Source organism: Lepidochelys kempii, chromosome 14 (assembly GCF_965140285.1).
Source record: "Lepidochelys kempii isolate rLepKem1 chromosome 14, rLepKem1.hap1, whole genome shotgun sequence".
Taxonomy (NCBI): domain Eukaryota; kingdom Metazoa; phylum Chordata; order Testudines; family Cheloniidae; genus Lepidochelys; species Lepidochelys kempii.
In genome coordinates this window covers 16,635,870-16,661,493 of record NC_136393.1, presented here as the reverse complement: position 1 = coordinate 16,661,493, position 25,624 = coordinate 16,635,870, and the positions used below count along the sequence as shown (strand labels likewise).

The 25,624-nt window shown below is 50.1% G+C and overlaps 1 protein-coding gene across 4 annotated transcripts in view; it reads left to right on the top strand.

Moving 5' to 3' along the window:
- RHBDF2 (rhomboid 5 homolog 2) overlaps positions 1 to 25,624 on the top strand; it is an 83,461-nt gene that overhangs the window by 46,536 nt on the left and 11,301 nt on the right. For 2 of the 4 annotated variants that reach the window (XM_073310152.2, XM_073310151.2), the window contains exons 2-11: positions 11,050 to 11,205; positions 11,943 to 12,070; positions 18,861 to 19,053; positions 19,220 to 19,432; positions 20,969 to 21,097; positions 22,314 to 22,444; positions 22,734 to 22,937; positions 23,556 to 23,667; positions 24,714 to 24,788; positions 25,403 to 25,564. In XM_073310152.2, coding sequence (XP_073166253.2) covers positions 11,074 to 11,205; positions 11,943 to 12,070; positions 18,861 to 19,053; positions 19,220 to 19,432; positions 20,969 to 21,097; positions 22,314 to 22,444; positions 22,734 to 22,937; positions 23,556 to 23,667; positions 24,714 to 24,788; positions 25,403 to 25,564 — 1,479 coding nt within the window. In that variant the 5' untranslated portion in view covers positions 11,050 to 11,073. The other 2 variants (XM_073310153.2, XM_073310154.2) reach the window with 2 other exon arrangements.

Sequence of the window (25,624 nt, the reverse complement as noted above, 5' to 3'; positions counted from 1 at the left end):
TAGGAAGACTCTTAACCTTTCCTGTGCCTGTCTTTCCACAGCTGTAAAAATAACACCCGCATCACAAGGGGGCAGTGAGTTCTTTCTTTCAGAAGGCGTGAAAGAGCCGTGGGTGAAAAACACCATAGAAAGGCAAAGGAATAGATACTCCAGGGAGAAATGGCCGGATCCTGTTTAAGCAGGATTCGTATAATTCTCCGCGTACCCGTTACAAATGGGATGGGGTGTGAAGAGTGCTATGTTCCAGCATGCAGTTCTGAGACCTGGCTTTCTAGGGTTTACTGTAGAAAGTTTTTGTAGGAGAAATGGCTTCAGGCCAATTGCTAAAGGGATTCCACTTAGACGAACATCTCCAGGGTGAAAGGTGTCGGGGGAGAGAAGGGCGAAGAGCTGAGACTCTATTTTCAGAGGGTATCTATCCTTTGGTGACTTCTTACCTTGAGTTAATTTATAACTTCTTCCAGATCAGCGGGGAACATGCTTGTAGTCTGGATGCTCTACAAGCCCCAGGGCTTGGGGGAGCTCCCAAATGTTCGTGCCCTGGAACAAACGTTAGGGGAGTCTCCAGGCTGGTCTTTGCAAGCATGTTAACGGCCTTGAGTTAAATGGCTATTGTTAACTCCTGGGTGTAAAACCCAATGCTGCGTAGACAAGTCCAGAGAGATTTTGGTCTGACTCCAGGATAAGTAGGGTTCTCTGTGTATAGAAGTGCACACGGGTAGGGGTGATGTTGCTGGCATCCAGCTGCTACAGCGATGAGTGTGTTAGAAATACAAGTAGCATCTCCTGGGAAGGCTTGTGTAGTGCATGTCCTGCTGCAGGGCTGAGGAAAAGACTCCGCATGAGGCTCAGGCTAGTGTGAGAGCCAAGATGCCATTTCGAAGGTGGTAGATCCATTGTGGAGCTGCAGGTCTAGAGCATGGCTCAGAGCGAGGGCTCCAAGACTGTCTGAACAGCTGGGGGGCCTCATCAGGAAGCAGCCAGGAGCATCATTGCTGCAGACAGGATTGCAGACTTTGAGGCTGCCCGGTCGTTGCCAGACGTGTGGGGACCTCTACAGCTTTCCCATGCTGCACTGGGGTCTCGGGCACTCCCTCTTCCCCAGAAACCCAACGCAGTGTTTGCCAAAGGCCCTCCTCTTCATAAGGTACTACTCGGATGAATTAGCAGATCTACGTGGTACATGTGTGGCTCTCAACCCACCCTAGAACTACTCAGCTTCAGGTGGAGGTGCTTGTGGCCCAGAGCCCTGGGGGTGATGGCACTACCCGAGCCCCCAAGCACTAAGGAACAACTGGTTCATGTAGGGGTGTCCCTGTGCTGGCATGGTGCCCTGTTGCTGGGTCTGTTGGGCCAGAGGCTGCTGGGCATGTCTGAGTTAGGCAGCTGCGTCTCTCTGGTTCCAACGACTTGTAGGCACCCTCCCCCTGGATTTATCCAAGTTTCTCCCTTTGCTTTTAGAGACAGCAGCGTGGCCAAAACTGAGGTTGGCTGCTATTCAAAAAAGCCTCTCTGAAACAAGGGGGTTGGTTGATTTCCCTCGGGATGCAAAGGGTGGGTGCCTGGTGCATCTTGGGTGCCTCTGTCCTTAATGCTAAGAGACAATAAAACCAGGTGCTTCCTGACTGGCGGTCGCTCTTTCTCTTGGTCGCTTACATTGTACCGTTCCATAGCAGTGCAGCCTTTGACACTGCACAGTCCTCCCCTCTCAGCGTTTGTGTGATCAGTCGGTGCCTTACGCTTGCCTGGCCAGCTGCCTTCCTGCTTCCTCTTTATGCTGCATTGTCACCTTCCTCAGAATCTGACCCTGCTGTTGTGAAATTCTCTCCAGCTCACTGCCTGGACTCTCGCTGCCCTGGGCTTTGCTGCTTGCAGGCTGGCTTTCCTCATGCAGCCTGCTGAGCGCTGCGAAACCCAAACTGCTTTAACAATACCTAGCATGTCTAAAGTACCTCTAATGTAGCGCTCTTCAAGCCCCTCCCAATTAAATGCCTCTTACGACCCCTCTGAGCTAGGGGAGAGCTGTTACTTCAGTGGTGAAATGTAGCAGGTATTCAATAACAGAGCGCTCTGCATGTTCCCCACTCCCTACATCAGTCATTCCCAGTGCACAGTTCCTGTGTGGCAGTTCAGGACGGGAAGTGAAGAATGCCATTAATGACAGAGAGTGCAGGAGGGTAGCACGTTCTTTGGAATTTGGCCAGCGTACTGGGTTGCACCCCTGCGCTTGCAGGAAGTGTTTTGGACTCTTCCACGACCTCAGTCACTCAGGACAGAGCACGAAGTAGAGGCCCTAATGAGATCAACGTCTTAGTGTGTCAGGGCATCAGAGCAGCACTAACTCTGAATGCCAGCTGCTGGATGGCTAGTGAGTGGGTGCTGTCTGGGGGCTCCTGGCCTAGCGCTGCTTATACTGTGAGTGCAGAGCAGGGTTCCGCTGGAGCCTGTTGATGCTTTAAGCAATGTAGACATTTCTGCGGGTGCAGGAGGGGCTCCTCCCATTTCAGACTGAATGGGCTGCCAGTGAGTAACAGAATGAACACCCCTGTTGGGGTCCGGGCACCAGGCAGCTACTCTGTTGTCTAGGAAGCAAACTGAGGTGCTCGCAGAGGGGGTAGGGGCTAGAGAAATGTGGGTAGAGTAACATCCCAAGCAGGCAGGCTCAGCGGGGGAAGGTGGGCATGCAGGTGTTGCACCAGGAACAGAGTAATGCGGACTAGAGCTGAGTAACTCTAGATCCATTGCATGTGCCCCAACAAGAACCAGGCTAGCCGTTGATTGGGCTGGTTCAAAGCAGATTCTGCAGCATCCTCCCTAGGTTAGTCTCTCTCATCAGGAGTCAAAAATCCCATGCGCGTCCATTTTCGTGATATGGATGAGTGCTGCTTTAGCACTACTGCGCATCTCCAGGCACCTTATAGGCACTAATAAATTCAGCAGCATCACAGCTCTATCAGGTGAATATTTATCCCTGTTTTACAATTGGGGAAACTGAGGCACAGTGACTTGTGAAAGCATGGTAGCAAACAGGACAACTCGGCACCTCTAAGAGCAGCCCTGCCCGGGGCTCTTCCGTTTCCGGCTGGCTGGCTGGAGGATGGGGTGAGTTACTGAGTAGCTTTGTTAGTGGAAGCTACGCTAATTGGGCAGAGCATTACCTCCTCCTCTTCGAGGCCTGAGCTCAGGTGTGCATGTGAGACTCGAGCATGTGCACGTGAGACTCGAGCGGTGAAGGTTTGCATCCCTTCCAGGTGCTGCATAATTTCCTAATAGGATCCATGCAATTACTTTTCTCTACTAAAACCGTGCTATTCTCTTTGCTCAGCTCTTAGTTTTCTCAACGCAATAGAGATGTTTCAGCTTGTGGAAAGTGTTAGCTTGAAGTATTAGTCCCCCCTGTTAAGCCTCTCTGCTCCCCGCATGAAATACCTGCAAAGCTTTTTGGTTTTGCGTGGCCTGATGCACGTGTTAGGGTGGCACGCTGGAAGCGCAGAGCTTCAGGGTTTCTCCTTCTCTCGTACTTCTGGTGTCCATCCTGATGCCGTTGCTGAACAGTAGGCAACAGATGAAAATAATTTGTTTTGCAAAATATTTCCCACTCTGATTAGAAGATCTAGCTTGGAACTGCATTTTATGTGAAATGAGGTGTCAGGCCTTGGTGCCTTTACCTCTCTTGGGGTGGGATTCTGCACTTCTTCCACTCTTACACCAGGCCTGGGGCTACAGTACCCAGCTGTGTATCAGCTGTTCTTAGCCAGCTGATTTGGCTGGGTTTAGCTCCTGTTGTTCTTCCCTTTGAGAGTCTGACCAACCGTGTACACAGTGATCAAAGAGCTTAAACAGTTGCATTGTTTTAACAGTAGGAACAACGCATTTGTGTGTGTGTGTGTGGGGGGGGGGGGTTAAAACAGTCTTGTGTGCATGTCTGTCTGTCTTACCTAATGCCCCAGCATCCTGCGATGGTGACCTGGGCAGGACTAGCATCTTTAGACACCTTCAGCATGTCCGTGTGCTGTCTGGTTCCCCTGGACAGTCGACTCTCCCCTCTCAAGAGAGTTCCTATTCCTACCTGCCAGAGTTCTTTCGATCTCCTTTGCTCTGGACCTCTTCCTGTCCTGGTTCAAACCAGGTTTGTAGGTTATCTGGAGAAGAGGCAAAAATCTCCGAACCTGGGAATCCTGGCATTTTCCCTTAACAACTCTCATGATTGCAGCGGGGTCATTTGTCTTAAAGACTCATAGACTTCAAGGTCAGAAGGGACTATCATGATGATCTAGTCTGACCTCCAGCACTTTGCAAGCCACAGAACCTCACCCACCCACTCTTGAGCCCTTCTTTTCCTTCCTGTTGTTCTCCCCCATCTCCAGTTGTTAGCCTGGTATAGTCGTACAGAAAACCTCTCAGTATCCCAGTGAACATACAATATTCATGCATTACTATAGAGTAGCTCCAAATCTGTCACTGCTAGTTCATAGCTCCAAACCTTCCTGGAAAATCACTGGTTTTAGCCCTTGTGGTTGCAGAGAAGCTTGAAAGCATGACCCCTACAGGCTCAAAAGTCAGAATATTGACAAAAACATCTCACCGTTTTGAAGCCAATCATTTTGGGGCTATTGTTTATGGTGGTTTTTGGATGGGGGACGTGACTCGTTATGTTTGAACTCCTGGGATTGTCTGGGCTGTAATAGACTCCACCCCCCACTGTCATAACATTTGCACCCAACATGGCAGAGGATGGGGGGTGGGGCGGAAAAATTTGTGAAGATCCAGGACTTCCAGCCTGTTTCTAAAGCAAGCTTGACCTGTGCAGCTTGTGGCGTGGGAGAGAGCTAATGAGAGTTTGGGTTAGATTTGCATCCCTGGAGGTGAACGGCATGCATTGCTAATTGAGCTGATGTGCAAAAAATTGTACATTGTAACCTGCCAGTGGAAAGAATGTTAGCGGCTGCCCTGCCAGGTGGAATATGCAAAACATGAAGCAAGTATTGCATCCGCCCCCATTGCAGGAAGGATGGAGGATGGTGAGATGTCAATAGCTGGGCTGAAGAAAGGGAGGTGCCCACATTACTTGACACTGAGGGCTAGATCCTGCAAGGCGCTGAACATGCAGGCAAAGCAGTGAGTGTCCTTGGGGGTGAATGGAGCCAAAGGGCTCTTCAACATACTAAGGTCGAGCTGTGCTGCGAGTCAGCTTGCAGTGAATACTAGGAAGTGATGGTTCTCTCCCCCACGCCAAACTCCATGCTGATTCATAGATTCATAGAATCTCAGGGTTGGAAGGGACCTCAGGAGGTCATCTAGTCCAACCCCCTGCTCAAAGCAGGACCAATCCCCAATTTTTGCCCCAGATCCCTAAATGGCCCCCTCAAGGATTGAACTCACAACCCTGGGTTTAGCAGGCCAATGCTCAAACCACTGAGCTATCCCCCACCCTGAGGTCCAGTTGCTCTCCCCATCCCTGGTAAATCCACGACCACTCTTATCTCTCCTGGACTCAAACTCCCATCATGTCTGGTGTGGAGCGAGGAGGGATCCTTGACCTCAGATTCCTTTTCCTGACAGACTCCGGTACCGCACCAAGGAGCAGGAGGGCAAGTATCCCAGTATTTAGAAACCAGCCCACCGAGGGGGGTTGGTTTTGCTTATGTGCCTTGTTTACTGGTTCAGGCAGCACAGCTTAAAAAGCCCAGCTCTTAAGCTTTGATAGCTTTGTGCCTCTGCTGTAAAACACCCCTTTTATAAGAGATTGGTGGTGCTTGGATACAGGCACGCAAAGCTGCTCTGATGCCCTCGTGTGCTAAAGTAAGCCAGGTGTGGGGAGTTCAGAGCCTCTTGCTCTACCTAGCTGCAAGGAGCGCTGTTTCCTCACAGTTCCCCCTCTTCCTCGGCTGTTGTGCAGTTCTCCCCTCCGGTTTGTTTCCTTTAGCTGCTCAACGCCTGCTGCATTTGACACTACCTGCAGTTCTGTGTAGTCATCCCCTTAACTTCATGAGTCATTCCTTTTGGAGCTGAAATGTGGGGGCGAGATCTTCAGTCTTGGTGGTTTTAGTCTGCATGTCATAGTGGTGCAAAGAAAGGCGTTGAGGTGGGAGGCAGGCTGTCTGAAGGGTAAGGCGTTTCACAGAAATGTGGGCCTGGAAGGGACCTGAAGGGACCTGCACGGAGGCAGGACCAAGTAAACCTAGAGCATCCCTGATGGGGGTTTGTCCAACCTGTTCCTAAAAACCTTCAATGAGGGGGATTCCACAATCTCCTTTGGAAGCCCATTTGAGAGCTTAACTTCCCTTAGAGCTAGGTTTAGAAAGTTTTTCCTAATATCTAAGTCTCCCTTGCTGCAGATTAAGCCCATTACTACTTATCCTACCTTCAATGGACATGGAGAACAATCGATCCCCATTCTCTTTATAACAGCCCTTAGCCCATCTGAAAACGTATCCCGTCCCCGCTCAGTCTTCTCAAAACTAAACCATGCCCAGTTCTGCTAAGGCCAGATCTACAACTATATCCATATAACTGTCACCCCATAGCAATGTAGTTCCACCGCTGACCTAACCCCCCATGTAGACAGCACTCTGTCGATGGGAGAGCTTCTCCTGTGCCAGTGTAGTGCGGCATGTGAAGACAAGCCCTAACTAGTGGAAGCCATTTCTAGTGGTCCTGTACTGGTTGGTCGTTAGTCTTAAAGCACCTTCACAAAAGAGGGTAAAAATCATCCCTATTTCAGAGAGGGGGGAAACAGAGGCACGCTGGGGAAGTGACTTTCCCAAGGCCAGGTCCTTGGCAGAGATGGTAACAGAACCCTGCTATGGTACCCCAGACAGTGCCTTTTCCATTTGACCATGCTGCCCATTCTCCTTCAGATCCTCATTTGTGCAAACCAACGTGCTGAAGACTTTGATCAGAGGGTCTTAATTTTTAAGACTCCTACGGTAACTAGGCTAATGTATTCAAAGGCACCCAACCAGCTGAGCGTCCCTGCATTTGTAGATCTGAGTGTTTGGGTTTGCAAGAGGTCAGGATGGAGGTAACACACAGTTGATCTGTTGGCTTTTAATTTGGTCTCTTGTCTCACCTTCCAGCTTCAACACTATTTTCTCTTCATTTCTCTCCCACGCACCCCCACCCCCGGCTCCCAAATCTCTCTGCTAGAGCCTTGTTTTTAAACATACAAGCTAAACTCCACCCTGCTGACATGACCCATGATGCTGCCAGGCATGAACAGAGCAGGCTTAGAACCCCCCTATTTGCTACGTGGTCCCCACTAGCACCATTCTAGCTATAAAGAGAGAAGAAGTGGATTTTAACCCTTGCCAGTCCCGCTTCAGATAGCGCTGGGCTTAGCCTGCCTGACCCAAATAGTTATATAAGCAGATGAGGAGACCACTTAAAAGCTGTACTGCAAATCCAGCTGACCCACTGCCCACAGCTTTCACCGCTAGTCCCTCCAGGGCACGTTTCCTTGCTTGGACTGAAGGGCTGAGGAAAGTCCCTTGTTATGACAGCTTACAGCCAGCCAGGCTGGGAGCTCTTTCATGCACTTGTGACTGCTCTCCCTGACCTGGCTGCTATCATTAACTATGCTTGGGTAAGTCTGCACCAGGCTGGGATTAGGAGTCTATCGTGTTTACATCAAGGGGGCCTGGGGCTAAATGAGTGCTAGGGTAACCCTTACATCCATCACACTTGCACGGGTATCCCCATCAAGTGGTATTCCACCAGCACGAACTGGAAGCAGTGGAGAATCCGTCCCATAGACGAGAAGATTTTGCTCTAAAGCATAGAATCCAAATACAGAATTCAGAAGGGCACAGCTGTTCTAGAGCTCCCTTGCTCACAGATTGGTGCAACAGCTCAGATGGAGCAGGCCCAATCTCCTGGAGGGACTGGGGGGTAATTCACTGCCCTCGTAATCAGCTGGGACAGCGGGCTTCCATTTCTCCGGTCTCCAAAAACGGGTTAACGGGGATGATGTCGCTGCAGCCTATTACTTTTCTGGCATGTTATATCAGGGTCAGAGAGGGGAGTTACGAAGCAGCGTCCGCTGGATGCTGAGTGTGCTCCCGTACGTCAAACGCAGAACCGCAGTGGGACCAGGCCAGAGCAGGGAAGGAGTGTTCTAGTGGACCAGGCGTTCTCTGCTAGCGAGAACAATGAGCCTGAACAATGAGCCAGCTGGCAATGCAGCAGCAGCAAACTGGCAAACACCTGGCTCATGCAGAAGGCAGAGCGAGGCCAACAGTGAATGCAAAATGTCTGGTCTCGAATGATCTGCTTTCAAGGCTACTGAACAGAGTTAGGATATTTGGGGGCGGGGCGAGGAGGAGAGAGAAATGAGGGGCTGGTAGCATTGACTCCAGTGTCGCTAATGCCATGTGTTCAAAAATAGTGAATCAGGCCCCCTTGCAAAATCATGAGATTTGTGGGGGAGGGAGGAACAAAATACAAATTCTCTAGTCTTTTGAATTTTTAGCCTTTGGGCTCATGCTTGGGTCACATTTTCAAGTTTTTCTCTGAAACCAGCAGGGCTAGAAACTTTTTCTGAATGCAGAGCTTCATAGTAATCCTGTGACTCCAGGAGCTGGGGCTTTAATTAAATCATCAAATGCCACATGACTCCTACGGATGGTAAAACTGTAATGCGTCTCTGCTGGTGCTCCTGAGTCCTACCCAGGGCATCCTCTGCTCACCTGGTCTCTGCCCAGAAGAAATTCAAATGAAGCAAAAGTGAGCCAATCCCTAATGAAGGCTCCATGTCTACTTGGTGCATGGAGGAAACCGACTAGCTCATTTCAGTCATGTCAGGGTTTGTGTGAGGTTTCTGTAGTAACCACTCCTGCTCCTCGGCCCTTTCGCTTACGTGGGTTTGATTTACAGTTCTGTAGTGTTGCTCAAAGTTCATTTTAATACTAGAGATTTTGCTACCAAGCTTCCCACTCATTGCTCTTCCTGGTGCTACTCACTTAAAGCTTCCCTTCTCCCCACCCCCTGCAGTGGGAGTGTTGGCTAGTTGGTGAGTGGCCTAAATGGCTGCCTATGTGCTTGTTGCTCCAGGGCACAAAGAGGAGATGTGAGCCCCTGCCCCTAAGAAGCAGCTTCCAATCTAAATAGACACCCCCAGCACTGCACTAGATGGGGAGAGGGGCAGAGAAGTGCTATTCCGTGAGTGCACTAAGGTTTATAGATTACAGCCAGGAGGGACCATTACATCCTAGGACAGCCTGTGCTGGTTACTAGCTGCCCCAAAGTCTACCCCCATCCTGGGCTTCAAAAGCAAGGGACGCTGACTGCAGAACTGTAAGTGCTTCCACTATGTTGCCTTTAGAGAACAGTCTCTGCAGAGGGAAATGCGCTCTTGTCTCCTAGACTAAACCTGAAGAGAGCTGGAGGGGATGGCACCAACCCCAGCAAAAAGGATGGCACAACTCCCCAGTGTTCGTAGCGAATGGAAATGGGCTGCTCAGTACGATGCCGTCTACTCGGCCGCCACTCCAGTGTAGCACCCACACTTGGGCTCTCCTCCTTGGGACTTCCTGAAGACGCTCTCCTAGCTGCCTTTGCTGTAGGGTTAGAGAGTCCCATTCCATGACTGTCTACACACTTAGCAGCCGTGGAACAGGATTAAATGCTAAATTGAAGTTGAAGGGATGTCTGGCTAAATCCTGTGGTGGTGTAGAGCTTTCTCTCCTGCGCACCCTTCCTTCCTTTCTCCCCCCGCTCTTCTCTCTGCCCCACCCCCACACACACAGTTTGAGAAGGGCAGGTGAGTGACAGTGACCTTGACCAGCCAGTTTGCTGAGGCTTCTGTTGAGCTGGGAAGAACTTCTACTGTGCCGCTGCCCCACCGACACCGTGCACCCAGTGCTGGGCTGGGTGATTTTAGCTAGACTGGGGCAGGAGAGACCATAATGAATCATGTTTTTTCACATTAGGTTGCTCCAGATAGGACCATGGTATAACCGCGCTCTCACTCCTATCCTGACTGACTAGTCCACAGGCCTTTAAATACCTTACAAACCAGAGACGGCCAAGACTTATGATGACCCACTCCCTTTCTCTACTTGTGCGCCGGCTCGTTCTCTACGGGACACTTTCTGGTGGGAATCTTGCTTTCGATGGCTGGAGAGTCCCACTGCTTCTCTGGGGAGACTATTCCAGAATGGAAATAGGTTTCATGGTCTGAAAATGTTTCTGCTCTTGGTTTCATCTCCTTCCACTGAGCTCAGCGCAACTGCCTAAGGTGGGGGTCATCGTTCTGGACCCACACCAGGTTAGTTCTTTGAAAATTGGAAGTCTGCTTTGAGTGGGTGTGACTTCCGACGGCTTTCCTGCTGCTGTGGTCAAGCTGCATGTACTGTAAGCTGGGCGTAGCCATCGGTCGACATTGCCGGGCATGTCTCTAACTCCACAAGCACCTTGGGCTGGAGGTGAACCTCTTCAAAGCCTTTGTCTTTGCTATGTTAAGCTGCAACGTCCAACCCTCCTGGGCAGCGTCACAAGTCAAAGCGCTTGATAGTGGTGGGAGATTTGCCGCATGGTTACGATGAAGAACAGCTTAGAGCAGGGGACTAGGAGGTGGGAATCTTGTTTTTTTGTTCTTATCTCTGCCGCTGAATTGCTGTGCTGGGCAAGTCCACTTGCTTTTTCCCCATCTGTTACGTGGGGATAGTGGTGCATGAGTCAGACCTGTTGTGATCTTTGGGTAGCACTTGAGGACTCTTGCATGGAAGTCCCTGTAGAAGTGTGAAATGTTGATCTCTAGTACCATATGGCTGAGGAGCGGGGGCTCCCGCTGGCCCTCTGGGAAGTGCTTAAAGGAAAGGATTCTGCATGTCTCTCCTTGCGACAAGCACTTAAAGAACTGATGTGCCTCCAGGGGGTCTCCGCGGTGCACAGACCCATTAGCGGTTATCTGCAGTAAATCCATGAAATGGCCATTACCTCACCTTCCCCCTAGAGAGGAAACCGATCAACCTCCTCCCCTGTGCAATCAGCAGTAAGGGCCAAGAAATCTAGGGTCTCACTTTTTTTTCCTCCCTCCTCCCCGTTTAGCCTGAGTAACTCCTCCTGTTTGAGATGTCGTCCAGCGATAAGAACGGGGGCAGCCGGTCGAGCACCAGCAGCAGCCGCCTGCAGAGCAGGAAGCCGCCTGACCTCTCCATCACCATTCCACCAGTGGAGCTAGAGGAGGAAAGCAGCCAAAAGGTGGTAAGAGGGGGATCCCCAACGTCCCAATGCCTGTTAATTCCCAGGGACCCTGGAGGGTGTGTTTGGGGGCACAGGGGGTTGTAACAGTGGTAAGGGACTAGGGAATGCTGCTCCTCTGGGAGCAGGGTCGAGCCCTGTTCCCCAGCCCAGCACTCATCTCCTGTCCCATTCTGCTGCTTGATTAGAGCCCTGAATGCTGCCATTTTCCAGGCTGCTGCCTAGCTGGCTGCTCAGAATGATGATGTGCATTGACGGCCCATCTCCAGGGGGTTAGTTGTTCCCCCATTAGCTGCCCATTATGAAATGGCTTTACAGAGCTCCCTCCCCACAGCATTGCTCTTCATCCCTTCTGCCAAGGGTTGGAAGCAGGAGCTGTCTAAGGGGCCTGGGATGCACCAAAGGGTAGGCAGATGGGGTGCTGGGGGTGGGGGGGCTCAGTTTTTCAATTGGAATTCTTGAAGCTACTCCTTGCTTCCCCATGCCAGCAGAACATCTGAATGTGGGACCCCTCTGTCAAGCTCTTAATTTAATTTAAGGTCAAACACAGGGCATGCCCTGCGAGAACCCAAACCTATCGGTAGGAGGTTGAGCCCTGGTGAGAAGTAGGTCAGTCTCTTGGCTGACCGGCTCTGTTCCCGCCGCCTCCCTGAACAGTGGGTTGCAGGGGGATCCCAGCTATACACAGAAATGTGTTCCCCTTCCCAGCTCTGCTCCTAACGGCTTGGCTCCCCTTCCAGCCTCTGAAAAACCCAGTGTATCAAAAGAGCGTGAGCCTACAGGAGCCCAGAGGGAAAAGGGATGAGAACATGTTGGAGAGACGTCCCGGCTTCCACAGACAGACCTCCCTGTCCCAGAGCATCCGCAAGTAAGGAGCGTGTGGCACTGGGTGTCACAGCACCATGTGTCGGACGCTGCAGCACCTGGCGCTAGGCTGTGGGGAGGGGAGCTGAACAGATTTGGCTCCCTGTTTTTCTGGTCTCTGCCTTGGCTGCAGCAGACGTGCTGCGGGACCAGGCGTGGAGGTCGAAGCTGTGTGTGTTTAGAATCAGGAAGTTGAAATAAGTTAACCAGGTCTTGTGTTGGGTTTTCATCTGTTGTGTTTTGCCCAGCTGTCCGCTTTTCCAGGAACAATGCCAGTCTCCTCCCTTAGAATTCGAACTCATGCTTTTCACAGACCTGCGTTTCTCTGTAGTATTTAATCACAGGCGCATTCACTTGTGCTTCTGTTTCAGCACCAAGCTAACAAGCCTGTTTCCAGTGCGGTGCAGGTACCGATGCTGTTGCCAAGAGGTTTGAATTCCTGGCATCCCCTGCTACTGCGGGCCTGGGCCCCTCCAGAGCCGAGGCTGACAACTGAGCTACATTATGGCCTGCGTCTGTGGGTGAAGTGGCTGGGATCAAAGAACTCCTTTCTCCTGTAGTGTGAACGCTTTGAACGTCATGTGCACCTTGCATGTTCTTGGACCATTAATGCCATGTCCACCCTGCCATTGTGTATTGCATTGCAGCGCAGGGAGGCACGTTGGTGCAAGCTGTCATCTAGCTAGCATGGCTAAAAGTAACTCTGAAGATGTGATGTTGCAGGCTTCAGCCAGGCTATAAAAGCACCCCGGACATACTTGCATTGCTAACCAAGTTCAGGGTCTGACCCACTGCATCTTCGCCGCTGTTTTCAGCGTGCTCGCACAATTAAAGCTAGCGTGGGTACGCCTGCCTGAGGCTATGTCTACACCGCAAACCACAATCAACGCAAGTTGCGGTGGCACGCGGCTGCTGCAGTTCGTATGTTGCTGAGGCAGGCGTGTCCTCGGCTGCTTGCGCCTGCACTGCGTGTAAAGTGTGATGCCAGCATGCTGTGCACCATCGTCCAGCGCAATGTTTTGTGTAACATTAGTAAGGGTTCACCCAGAGATCTCTGGGAGCAAGGGGCCAAGTACCCAGCGTGCAACTCTCTGGGTCCCATAAGCCCATCCGTTTCCCATCATTTTTGTGCCTTGGTTTAAAACTAATCCCACAAATCCACTCCATGCTTTTCAGGCTCTGGCAGAAACCCTGGAGCCCACAGAGTTCTGCACTGTTCTTGTGTACATCCTGCATGCGCTACGTTCAACTCGTCTGACTTTCAGACCCTCAGGAAGTACCCCAACAACCAGGGACATGAGGCTATCTCGGAGGACAGTTGGCTGATGGACATAGTGAGAAACAATTCAGGGTTGCTTGCCGTGTTCGCGAAACGAGCACTGAGCATTGGGATCACACTGTAATGTAGGTTTGGAATGACAAGCGGTGGCGGCGGAACCGTTGGATGTGACAGGTCACCTTCTTGGATCTGTGTGCAGAGCACTCCCCAGCACAGGGACACCAGAATAAGAGCTGCATTGACAGTAAGGAGCCTCGGGCTTGGTTCTGATCCAAACACAACGCGTGGTTAATTTTTCCACCACACAGTGGAGACACAAGTAACGATTGCGCTCTGTAAGTTTGCAATGGGAAAGCATTTTGGCATTGGGAAATTCACAGTGGCGACCACTCTCAGGCAAGTGTATAGCCCCATGAATCGTATCCTCTTACGCAGGACTGAGACTCTCGGCAACATGCAGGAGCTGCTAGTGGATGGATTTGCAGCAGTGGGGTTCCTGAGCTGCAGTGAGGTGATGGACAGCACTCGTATCCCTATTTTGGCACCAGCCCACCTTGCTACAGAGTACATCAACAGAAAGGGCTACTTTTCCATGATGATGCAAGCGTTGATCAATCACCAGGGATGCTTCACCAATATCCATGTAGGTTGGTCAGAGAAGGTGCATGATGCTCACCTCTTTAAGAACACGGGACTTTCCCAAAAGCTGCAGGCAGGGGCATTCTTTCCTAACTGGTGGATTACCGCTGGCGATGTTGACATGCCAGTGGTGATTCTGCGGGACACAGCCTATCCCTTTTGCTCCCATGGCTCGTGAAGCTGTACGCCAAGAGTTTGCTGTCTGAGGAGACCCATTATGTGCTGGTGCGTTTCCTGCTTCTTGGCCTGCTGGAATTCCCATGCCTTTTTCCTGTCCTCTCTATATCTTTCTCCATGTCGTTGGTCACGTTGGCTCTCCAACCCACTTCGTTGATGGGTGGATGCAGCATTGGCTTATAGGATCTCACAGAACATGTCCTCCCTGGTCCTCATCTGTCTTCTGCTCCTCCACACGGCCAGGCATTCTCCTTTTCTTTTTGGGAATACAGACTAACACGGCTACTACTCTGAAACCTGTCATTATGCAAGGCACTGAATTTAGCCATATGGAGTGGAAATCTATCCACTTCATGAAAAATCTCGTACAGATACAGACAGACATTATCTTCCTTTCCAAATGCAAACAGACGGACATCATACCAAAAGGACTGAAGGTAAAAAAAATCCATTACAATCTACATACCACACAGACTATGCTGACAGCTTGTGCCACACGCTCTCAAAGAAACTGCGGAACCGCCTGATCAACATCCTCTACAGCAAACAGGGAAAGATTAAGAATGAGCTCTCAAAACTGGATAATCTCATAAAAAACCAACCTTCCACACAAACTTCCTCATGGCTGGACTTTACAAAACTAGACAAGCCATTTACAACACACACTTTGCTTCTCTACAAAAGAAAAAGGACACTAAACTACTGCGTGCCACAAGGGGCCACAACAGTGGTTCCCTTAACCCACCCAGCAATATTGTTAATATATCCAACTATACTCTTAGGACAGATTCTTCTGCTGGGCTATCTCGGGGCCTCTCCTTCTGCCCCTCCACCCCCACGAACATGATACAGTTCTGTGGTGACCTAGAATCCTATTTTTGATGTCTCCGATTCAAGGAATATTTCCAACACACCTCTGAACAACATACTAACCCACAGAGACCTTCCTACCAAGACTACAAAAAGAAAGATTCTGCGTGGACTCCTCCTGAAGGTCGAGATAGCAGACTGGACTTCTACATAGAGTGCTTCCGCCGATGTGCACGGGCTGAAATTGTGGAAAAGCGGCATCACTTGCCCCATAACCTCAGCCATGCAGAACACAATGCCATCCACAGCCTCAGAAACAACTGACATCATAATCAAAAAGGCTGACAAAGGAGGTGCTGTCGTCGTCATGATTAGGTCGGAATATGAACAAGAGACGGCTAGGCAGCTCTCCAACACCACTTTCTACAAGCCATTACCCTCTGATCCCACTGAGGGTTACCAAAAGAAACTACAGCATTTGCTCAAGAAACTCCCTGAAAAAGCACAAGAACAAATCCGCACAGACACACCCCTGGAGCCCCGACCTGGGGTATTCTATCTGCTACCCAAGATCCATAAACCTGGGAATCCCGATGCCCCATCATCTCAGGCATTGGCACCCTGACAGCAGGATTGTCTGGCTATGTAGACTCCCTCCTCAGGCCCTACGCTACCAGCACTCCCAGCTACCTTCGAGACACCACTGACTTCCTGAGGAAACTACAATCCATCGGTGACCTTCCTGAAAACACCGTCCTGGCCACTATGGATGTAGAAGCCCTCTACATCAACATTCCACACAAAGATGGACTACAAGCCATCAGGAACAGTATCCCCGATAATGTCACGGCAAACCTGGTGGCTGAACTTTGTGACTTTGTCCTCATCCATAACTATTTCACATTTGGGTACAATGTATACCTTTAAATCAGTAGCACTGCTATGGGTACCCGCATGGCCCCACAGTATGCCAACATTTTTATGGCCGACTTAGAACAACGCTTCCTCAGCTCTCGTCCCCTAATGCCCCTACTCTACTTGAGCTACATTGATGACATCTTCATCATCTGGACCCATGGAAAAGAAGCCCTTGAGGAATTCTACCATGATTTCAACAATTTCCATCCCACCATCAACCTCAGTCTGGACCAGTCCACAAAAGAGATCCACTTCCTGGACACTAGCCCGCTAATAAGCGATGGTTACATAAACACCACCCTATACCGGAAACCTACTGACCGCTATTCCTACCTAGATGCCTCCAGCTTTCATCCAGACCACACCACACGATCCATTGTCTACAGCCAAGCTCTATGATACAACCGTATTTGCTCCAACCCCTCAGACAGAGACAAACACCTACAAGATCTTTGTCAAGCATTCTTACAACTACAATACCCACCTGCTGAAGTGAAGAAACAGATTGACAGAGCCAGAAGAGTACCCAGAAGTCACCTAGTACAGGACAGGCCCAACAAAGAAAATAACAGAATGCCACTAGCCATCACCTTCAGCCCCCAACTAAAACCTCTCCAGCGCATCATCAAGGATCTACAATCTATCCTGAAGGACGACCCATCACACTCAAAGATCTTGGGAGACAGGCCAGTCCTTGCCTACAGACAGCCCCCCAACCTGAAGCAAATACTCACCAACAACCACACAACAGAACCACTAACCCAGGAACCTATCCTTGCAACAAAGCCCGTTGCCAACTGTGTCCACATATCTATTCAGGGGACACCATCATAGGGCCTAATCACATCAGCCACGCTATCAGAGGCTCGTTCACCTGCACATCTACCAATGTGATATATGCCATCATGTGCCAGCAATGCCCCTCTGCCATGTACATTGGTCAAACTGGACAGTCTATACGCAAAAGAATAAATGGACACAAATCAGACGTCAAGAATTATAACATTCAAAAACCAGTCTGAGAACAGTTCAGTCTCTTTGGTCACTCAATTACAGACCTAAAAGTTGCAGTTCTTCAACAAAAAAAACTTCAGAAACAGACTCCAACGAGAGACTGCTGAATTGGAATTAATTTGCAAACTGGATACAATTAACTTAGGCTTGAATAGAGACTGGGAGTGGATGTGTCATTACACAAAGTAAAACTATTTCTCCATGTTTATTCCCCACCCCCCACTATTCCTCAGATGTTCTTGTCAACTGCTGGAAATGGCCCACCTTGGTTATCGCTACAAAAGGTTCCCACCCCCCGCTCTCCTGCTGGTAATAGCTCACCTTAAGTGATCACTCTCGTTACAGTGTGTATGGTAACACCCATTGTTTCATGTTCTCTATGTATATAAATCTCCCCACTGTGTATTCCACTGAATGCATCCGATGAAGTGAGCTGTAGCTCACAAAAGCTTATGCCCAAATAAATGTGTTAGTCTCTAAGGTGCCACAAGTACTCCTTTTCTGTGTGCCTCAGTTTCCCATATATGCTGCGTTGTTGCCCGGTGAGGGGAAAAGGACTGCTTGCTCTCAGGGCAGGCTCAGAGACATGGGTATTAATGCTGCCTGCCTGGCTGAGCTTGAAATGAGCCATTTTAAAAAAAAGACTAGTTGAGACCGACCTCCTGTCAATGGAAGATACAAGAAGAGGCTGGCAAATCCAATCACCCAGGGCATTGATACCTAGCCACCAAGGACCCAGCGGGAGGCAGATTTCCCCACCTCTCCTCAGGGAAGCTGAGCAACATTCCCAAGCTGGAGAACAAAGGACTGGAGAGGTGAGGGGGTAAAAGCTGGCTGCTGGAAAGAGTCTGGGCTCTAATCTGGAACCTGACCCAGGAGGTGAGACCAGAGCCTGAACAATGGCAGAGCTTGGCTGGGCTCTGGGCTAACCAGAACGGCCTACACTTTAACCTTCCTTTCCCTATACTACTCTAAGGACTTCACTGTGCTGCAGTTGACTAATAAACTCGACTGTTTCTTGACAACGCTGTGTGTGTGTGTCACTGTGAATGCTTGGGGAGGTGCATGAAACCCTGCAGAGTGGACAAGTCTCTAGCAGGGGCCTGTCTCAGCTGGACTTGTTGAACAGAGCTCATGGTGTGAAGCTGAAGCCCAGAGGTTCAGCAGTAGAAGGCAGTGAGGCCACATGGCTCACCCTGTAGGAAGAGAGACTCCTTGGGGGTCCGGCATGCTGAAGGGGTTTCTCCGAGGACTATTTCAAAGCTGGCAGCGTAGCACTCAATCTCTGGATCTATGATGCACACAACAAAGGTGATCAGCTAGGTTTGCTCATCCAGGTGGGCAATCAGGGAAAAATCAATTCAAAAATACTCAGTTTGTAAAGGGAATGTGGTGGGCTTCCGGTCTCTGAACCCTGGGCAGTGGAGTTTAAAATTGTGACCAGAGCAGTCACTGTTGCAGGGAATGGGGCATTGTGGGACAGCTGTTGGCAGATCTGTTAGGATCGACACAGGTCATGCAGTATCTACACTCTCGCTGCGTTGACCTAAGTAGGTCCACTAAGGCTCTACACGGTTGGGGGGAGGATAGTTTTACTGCATTGTCGTAATGGGGCACTTACATGAGTCAGAGACACATTTGAGTGTAGACATGCGCATAAAGAGGTCAATGCAAAGCGACTTATGTCAACCGAATTCAGTATTGTAGACCAGGCCCCAGTTGCAGTGTGGACAATATCCGAAGTTGTTTATAGCTCTGGAGGTGACAGTCGTGGTGTCTGAGATGTGTATGGTGTAAAAGGCTCAGAGATGGTCTATTTCAGATACTATTTTGCACTCCAATTCTGTATTTAAATGACTTGTCGCGTTCTCGGTCGTGTGGACTTAGTCCCTTTGCATGCAGTATTCCTCCAGTAGAGATGAGCACTGTGTGTTTCTCTCAACACTTGCTTTGGCAGGGGCACAGCCCAGTGGTTTGGTGTCAGCAGTGACTGGGAGGGAAAGCGGGAGCACTGGCAACGCAAGAGCCGGCAGCACTGCAGCCTGCGATATGGCAAGCTCAAGGCCCCCTACCGAGACATGGAGCTACCCAGTCAGGAGGTGCCCTCCTTCCAAGGCACCGAGTCACCGAAGCCATGCAAGATGCCCAAGGTAAAACTCTCAAGAGTGTGGCCGAAAACCCACTCACAGCAGGGTTCGCTTGCATAATGTGTATCTTTGTGTCTCCCTTTTCTGTCTCTTACGTTCATGTGCACATGGAGCTAAAAACCAAACCTAGTTCACTAACTTCTACCTCTCTGTCCATGTGACTCTTAAGATCGTAGACCCTTTGGCCAGAGGCCGTCCGTTCCGGCATCCGGATGAAGTCGATCGTCCTCGGACCCCTCATCCTGTTCTACCACCCCAGACGCCTGGAGTCCTCTCCCTAACATCTTTCACCAGTGTGCGGTCAGGCTACACCCGTTTGCCCCGTAGGAAGAGGGAGTCTGTCGCCCACATGAGCTTCAGGGCAGCTGCAGCTATAATCAAAGTGAGTTCTGCTTGTGAATGCATTCCCAGCTGAGCTGCTGCCTAGTGAACCTTCCTCCGAGACTTGTCCAGGGCACCCTTATGTCCTGTCACTTGTGCGTTCCCAAGCTCTGAACTGGAGCCCTTACTAAGGTTCTCCCAGGGCTCTACAAATGCAGTCATTTTTTCCCCCTCAACACTTAATGCAAGACAATTTTTCATTGCATTCTGGGACACTTTGCAGACCCCTACATGGTTTGATACTTTTGCAAGATGTTTTGGTTGGATGACGTACGCAATGCCTATCTACATATTGCAGTGCTTTATTTTAAGCAGAATTTTAGCTAGAAAAGCTCAGTGGTTTGAGGGAACCGTGCACTGTTTAAGAAAATCAGCACTGAATGGCAACCTTTAACATGTGGAGGTTTTCAGATTTCATTGCAAACGTTGCATGAAACCCTTGTCATGGCTGGTGTTGCTGCTGGGGCCCATTAACAGGCCTGCTCTGCACTAGAGAATAACCTGGTTTCACAGGCTGTATGAACCAGATGTGGCTCACCTTGTAGGCAGAGGTGGTTGAAAATTTTCTGACAAAACCGTTTTCCATCAGACCATGCTGATATGACAAAATCAAAACACGTTATCGGAATGTATTGATTTCACTGACCTGGGGAAATGATGAAGAACGTTACATTTTGAGAAGGCCAAAATGTTTAGACTTTGAATTTAGTATTGTAGTCAAAACCTCATAGACACCCACTGTTTTGTGTCTCACAAATTTGGAGATTTTGACTTTTGGGCCCGATTTGGGACAAAACCAGATTTCAGAATCTCTCTCAATTTTCTACAGGATGGAAAGGCCAGATTTTGATCGGCCCTAACCATCGAGTTTGGCAACACTGGCTTTTTGAGCTATGTTTTAACATGTTAATGTACATTTAATCTGCAGCAAGGGAGGTTTACGTCAGATGTTAGGGGGGCAACTTTCTAACTCTAAGGGCAGTTAAGCTCCGGAACAGACTTCCAAGGGAGGTTGTGGAATCCCCATCACTGGAGGTTTTCAAGAACAGATTGGACAAACACCGGTCAGGGATGGTCTAGGTTTGCTTGGTGCTGCTTCAGCACAGGTGGCTGGACCTGCTGACCTTGGAGGTCCATTCCAGCCCCACATTTCTCTGACCCTGACTGTGAATTCTAGTGTGGGCAGGACAAGCGTTGTGTTTAGCTCGAGGCTGGAGTTTGATGGCTGCACTTGCCTTTTTACTGAGTGTTCTAATAACTTAGTGTTATAATATGTTATAATATTTGATCCAATGCTTATGTACTGCTGGGTGCTGGTGGAGGTGCATGCAACACTTTGCAAACTTCCACAACAGAGATCTGAAATGCTGACGGATTCCTTCTTTGGGAAATCTGTGTGCAGATTCCCGGCCATGCAGGTTAATCAACTTGATGTTCAGCCCCAAAATGGCCTGCTGGTCCCCCACTACAGTAGGGCAAAGTACAGCTTTACTAGTGCATTTCATCACCCAGTGTTTTGCCTTTTCCTCAATGAAAGGGACGTTCAGTTTTGGAGCCCTCGCCATCGAAACACAGAGGCAACAAGCGGAGCTTCCTGTATCCCAGCTTCCTGGATGAGGACATGGTGGATGCTGCAGATACACTGGACTCCTCATTCTTCAGTAAGGCAAGCATGGTTCCATGATATCCTAGCTTCACCCCCTTTCCCCTGTGGCTTTTCCCTTGGGGCTGAGTCACCAGGTCTTGGAACCCCTGTGGCTGGTGATGCATTCTGTGAGACCCCAGGCTGGCCCTGTTGAGACTCCACTCTGAGCATGTTGATGGAAACTGGGGCTTCGCTTCCCTAGTGCTGATATTTTGATTGTTTTAAACCCAGTGTAAATTTTCCCTCTCTTCCCCCTTTTATTTTAAATCTTTCTGACACTGGTGCATGGCATCCCAGGCTGTTATCTTACAGGTCCCGTGCCCTAGAGAGCTTTTACTGCTTGAGACGTTGACCTTGCCTTCTATCGCCCAACACCAAATAATTCCCCTGCCATCCCAATCTCGCTCTGTTAAACTTGTTGCTTTTCACCGTTTTGGGGTGGGAGGGTTGCTTAATATGCTGGGAGCGAGTTCAGTTTTGAGTAGTAAGGGGCCGAGAGGCTACAGTCTCTATTCACAAGCAAAGTGGAAAATACACCTTAATTATTGTCACCGGTTTCTCCCTACGTACATCCTATCCCACAGCAGCAGCGCTTAGCCACATCTACACTGCGGGGACTATAGCAGCGTAGCTCTGGCGATGTAGCTATGCTGGCTCAACCTTGTCATGCAGACGACGCCAAGAGAATTCCTCCATCAGCCTAGCTGCATCTGCTCCAGGGGCTAGGTCAGCATCGTTATGGCGCTCAAGGATCTAGACTTTCATATCTCTGAATGGGGTAGCGAAGACAGCCTAAGCTTTGTGTGGCCCAGGCCTTCAGTCTGATTTAGATTGTAAGCTCTGCAAGGCTGGGACTTTTTGTGCAGCACCTAGCCCAAAGGAGCCTCAATCTCCGCTGGTTCTTAGACATAACTGTAATAAAAATGATTTTAATAGAGCATCTCCAGCACTGTAGAACCCAGATATGCTGTGAGTTCTTTGGGCAGGGAAAGCCATGGTCTTACAAATGGGACAGGAACTCTGTTGGTGCTCGGTGAATCAATGATCAGATACCACAATGCCGCGCTAAGCATAAATCTCTCCATTGAATTAATGGTTGATCATCCCACATTGTCTCACAAGACCCTGTCCTGAAGCCAGGTCTGAGCCAGGAGTAAGGTTGGTTGGGACGCCATCTGGATCACTTATCTGTCTGAACTAGTCCATCACGCACTTGTCTCTGCTGTGTCCCTCACAGATAGATGCGCACGAGGAAATGTATTCCATGCCGGATGACGTGTTCGAATCACCACCCCTCTCAGCTGCTTACTTCCAAGGGCTTTCTCACCTGGACGGCGCCCGATCCTCTGAGGTGGAACAGCCTGTTCTGTGAGTATTGATTCTGGCTCGGGGCTGTGCCACAGAGATTTGCCCAGTGCCTCAGACTTGACATGTGCTGTCCTAGATAGCTTCTGAGCTGACCCATTGCACTGAATGGTGCTGGGGGGCTGGAGTTGGGTTAGATATCCAGAAAGGACTTGTCCCCATCCCTTTCCCTGGCAACTCCTTTCACTTCAGGCAATACTGGCCATGCTGTGATGAGGCCATGCTCGAAAGGGAGTAAAGCATTTAACTCCACCTCTTTGAAGGGAATTGAATTAAATGCTTCTCGCTGCAGGAAGGAAGGTGTCGGGTTCTCGGTGTCCGCAGTCCCCGGCCCCAAGAGAGGCAAGCGGATTGCTTCCAAAGTGAAGCACTTCGCCTTTGACCGCAAGAAGCGATACTACGGGCTGGGGGTGGTGGGCAAGTGGCTGAACAGGACGTACCGCCGGAGCATCAGCAGCACGGTCCAGTCTCAGCTGGAGAACACAGACAGTCACAGGTGAGGGCCAGGCTCTGGCTGGCTGGGGCGGGTGTGGTTATAATGGGCTGGGCTGATACTGGATCCTCATGCTGCCCCATATGTAAACGCTGGGCCTGGTTCTTGATGTTGACTGGTATGGAGTTACTCCTGATTGACGCCAGGGGAGCGAGATCAGGGTCGGGGCCTGTCAGTTTAGCGTGGCCCACGCTGAGTGGTTCCAAACATACGCAGCAGGGGGGCTCTATTCGCTTCAGTTCCAGTGCCTTCGTGGGCCCCTCGTCTGAGCAGAGATCCTCCCAGACAAGGAGCTGTGTGGAGAGGCGGGTGGTCAGGGAAAGGGCTCTGATGACTTGACTTCTATTTTAGTGGTTATGGATGCAAAATATGCCTTGCACTGGGGTTGTGAAATACTAACTAAAGCAATCCCAACAGCAGCTCCGCCAAGGCACCTCCAAACCCAACCTACATATCCCTGTCCTGAGCCCCTCCTACATCTGACCTAATTTGCCATGTCCTGCTGCGTCGGATGTGGGCATCTCCAGCCTGCTGGTTTAATGCGAGTGAAGGTTGGCAGGGATGGAGCTGCTCAGTCTGTGAAGAGTGACCCTTGTTTGTGTTTCCCTTCCCCTCCCCTAGGCCGTATTTCACCTATTGGCTCACCTTTGTCCATATCATCATCACCCTGCTGGTTATCTGCACGTACGGCATCGCGCCAGTCGGGTTTGCCCAGCACGTGACGACAGAGTTAGTAAGTTTAATCGATACTGGCTGTGCCTATTGTGGGGTCTTGGTGCTGTCTAGCCTATCGAGTCCCTTGGGCTAATGGTACCTTTGGCACTGCCTGTCTCTCTGGGGAATCCTGTCTCCAATGCCAGGACTCCAGTAGCTGATTTAAAGCAAGTCTGTCGCCCCAGCTCTGCTGAATGCCAGCAAAATGGGGATTATCCCATGCAGGCTTAATTCTCCAGCATCTCTCCAGGCATACAGTTAGCCAGGTGGCTCCCTTTCTCTCCTAGGTACCCAGGCACTGAAAGGAAGGCAGGAATTAAGCTTCCTGGGAAGATGGCCAACATTTATTCTTTCCTGTAATCTTTTTTTCTTCTCTTAACCTCACACTCTGGAAAAAGCAGCCGTTGTACTACCTCCCACTGAACATGTACAGACAGACTTGGATTTCTTTCGGTTTTAAATGGCCTCAGGAGTGATGGGGTTACCATGTTTAGTGTCTTTGTGACTCCATATCAAACGTGCTCAGTTTCTGAGCAACAGGAATGTCTTTTCCCCCTCGCTGATCACCCTGAAATCCAGCCTGGGATCTCAGTAGCAAGGATGGTCCAGTGGATAAAGCACTGGACTGGACTTGGGAAACATGAGTCAAATTCCCAGCCCTGCCACTGTCTTCCAGTGTGACCTTGGGCAAGTTACTTGATCGTCCTGTTTCTCCTTCTGTAAAATGAGGTAGCACTGCCCTACCTTGTAGGGGTGCTGAGAGGCTCAAATCTAATCAAGATCATAAGGTGAGGCTGCATAAGTACATAGAAAGACTTGAAATGAAGCTGGTCTTCCCCTGTGGGCCAAGTTATTCTCTAAATTATACCTGGGCAACACAATGAAAGCTCCTATGTCGTTAAGGCCCTTCACTGCTCTATGAGACAAAGAGAAGCCAGCCTGACTCTTGGATCCCAGGCCGAGTTTGCAGGGCTGGCAGTTGGAAAAATCCATCTTGTTAAACCTTGGGTCCTTTTTGCTGTGAATTACACTGTGTGACTTTTAAACGTTGTGCCCTCTTGGCAGGTGCTGAGGAACAAAGGTGTGTATGAGAGTGTGAAGTACATCCAGCAGGAGAACTTCTGGATTGGCCCAGGCTCGGTAAGGGATATGTCTAGGTTGTTTTGTTCTGGTTTTTTTTTCCTCTCCTCCTTTGCCCTGCAGGAAGCAGAGAGGAACGTACCCTTTAGTGCAGAGGGAAGGAGAAACAAGGTTCTAACAGCTGCTGTCCAAACGTCTCTTGCACACAGCTTTATCCAGCAGGTCAGGCCTGACCTGTTGCAGCCCCATGCTGTTCCGTCTCTAGGCTCTCTTTCAACCCCCATCTGTGTTGCTGGTAACTTTTTGTGATGTGGCTCAGCCCACTGAGTGCTATAGACTGTGACTATTCTTGGGGTACCCCCGACTGAGAGCCACCTTGTTACCCCCTAGCCTTGCCTGGGGTGCCTGGCTGTTAGTTCCTCACCCCACCAGACTTTCAGCCACTCCAGCGCTCTCCCATCTGCCTTGCAGGATCACAGCAGGTGCACCCAAGTCCCTTGGAAGCACTCCCCTGTGATATCCAGCCTCTGAAACTGGCTACACGCAGAAATCCCAGATCCTCTGTCCCAAAGGTGCAGTGTACGCCAGTTTTCCCTTAAACCACCGCTTCTGTATAACCCACAGCACTTTAATGGCACAAAAGATGGCTTGTATTGAATTGTATTGTGTTTCAGATTGACCTGATCCACCTGGGAGCCAAGTTCTCCCCTTGCATCCGCAAGGACCAGCAGGTTGAGAAGCGCATTCAAAAAGAGAGAGAGCAGGAGCGTAACTCGGGCTGCTGCGTCCAAAACGACAACTCGGGCTGCATCCAGACTCAGCGAAAAGACTGTTCGGTGAGTGCGATAGGCTGCCTATCGGCTATGGGACAAGAAAACCTCCAGGAATCCCAAGGA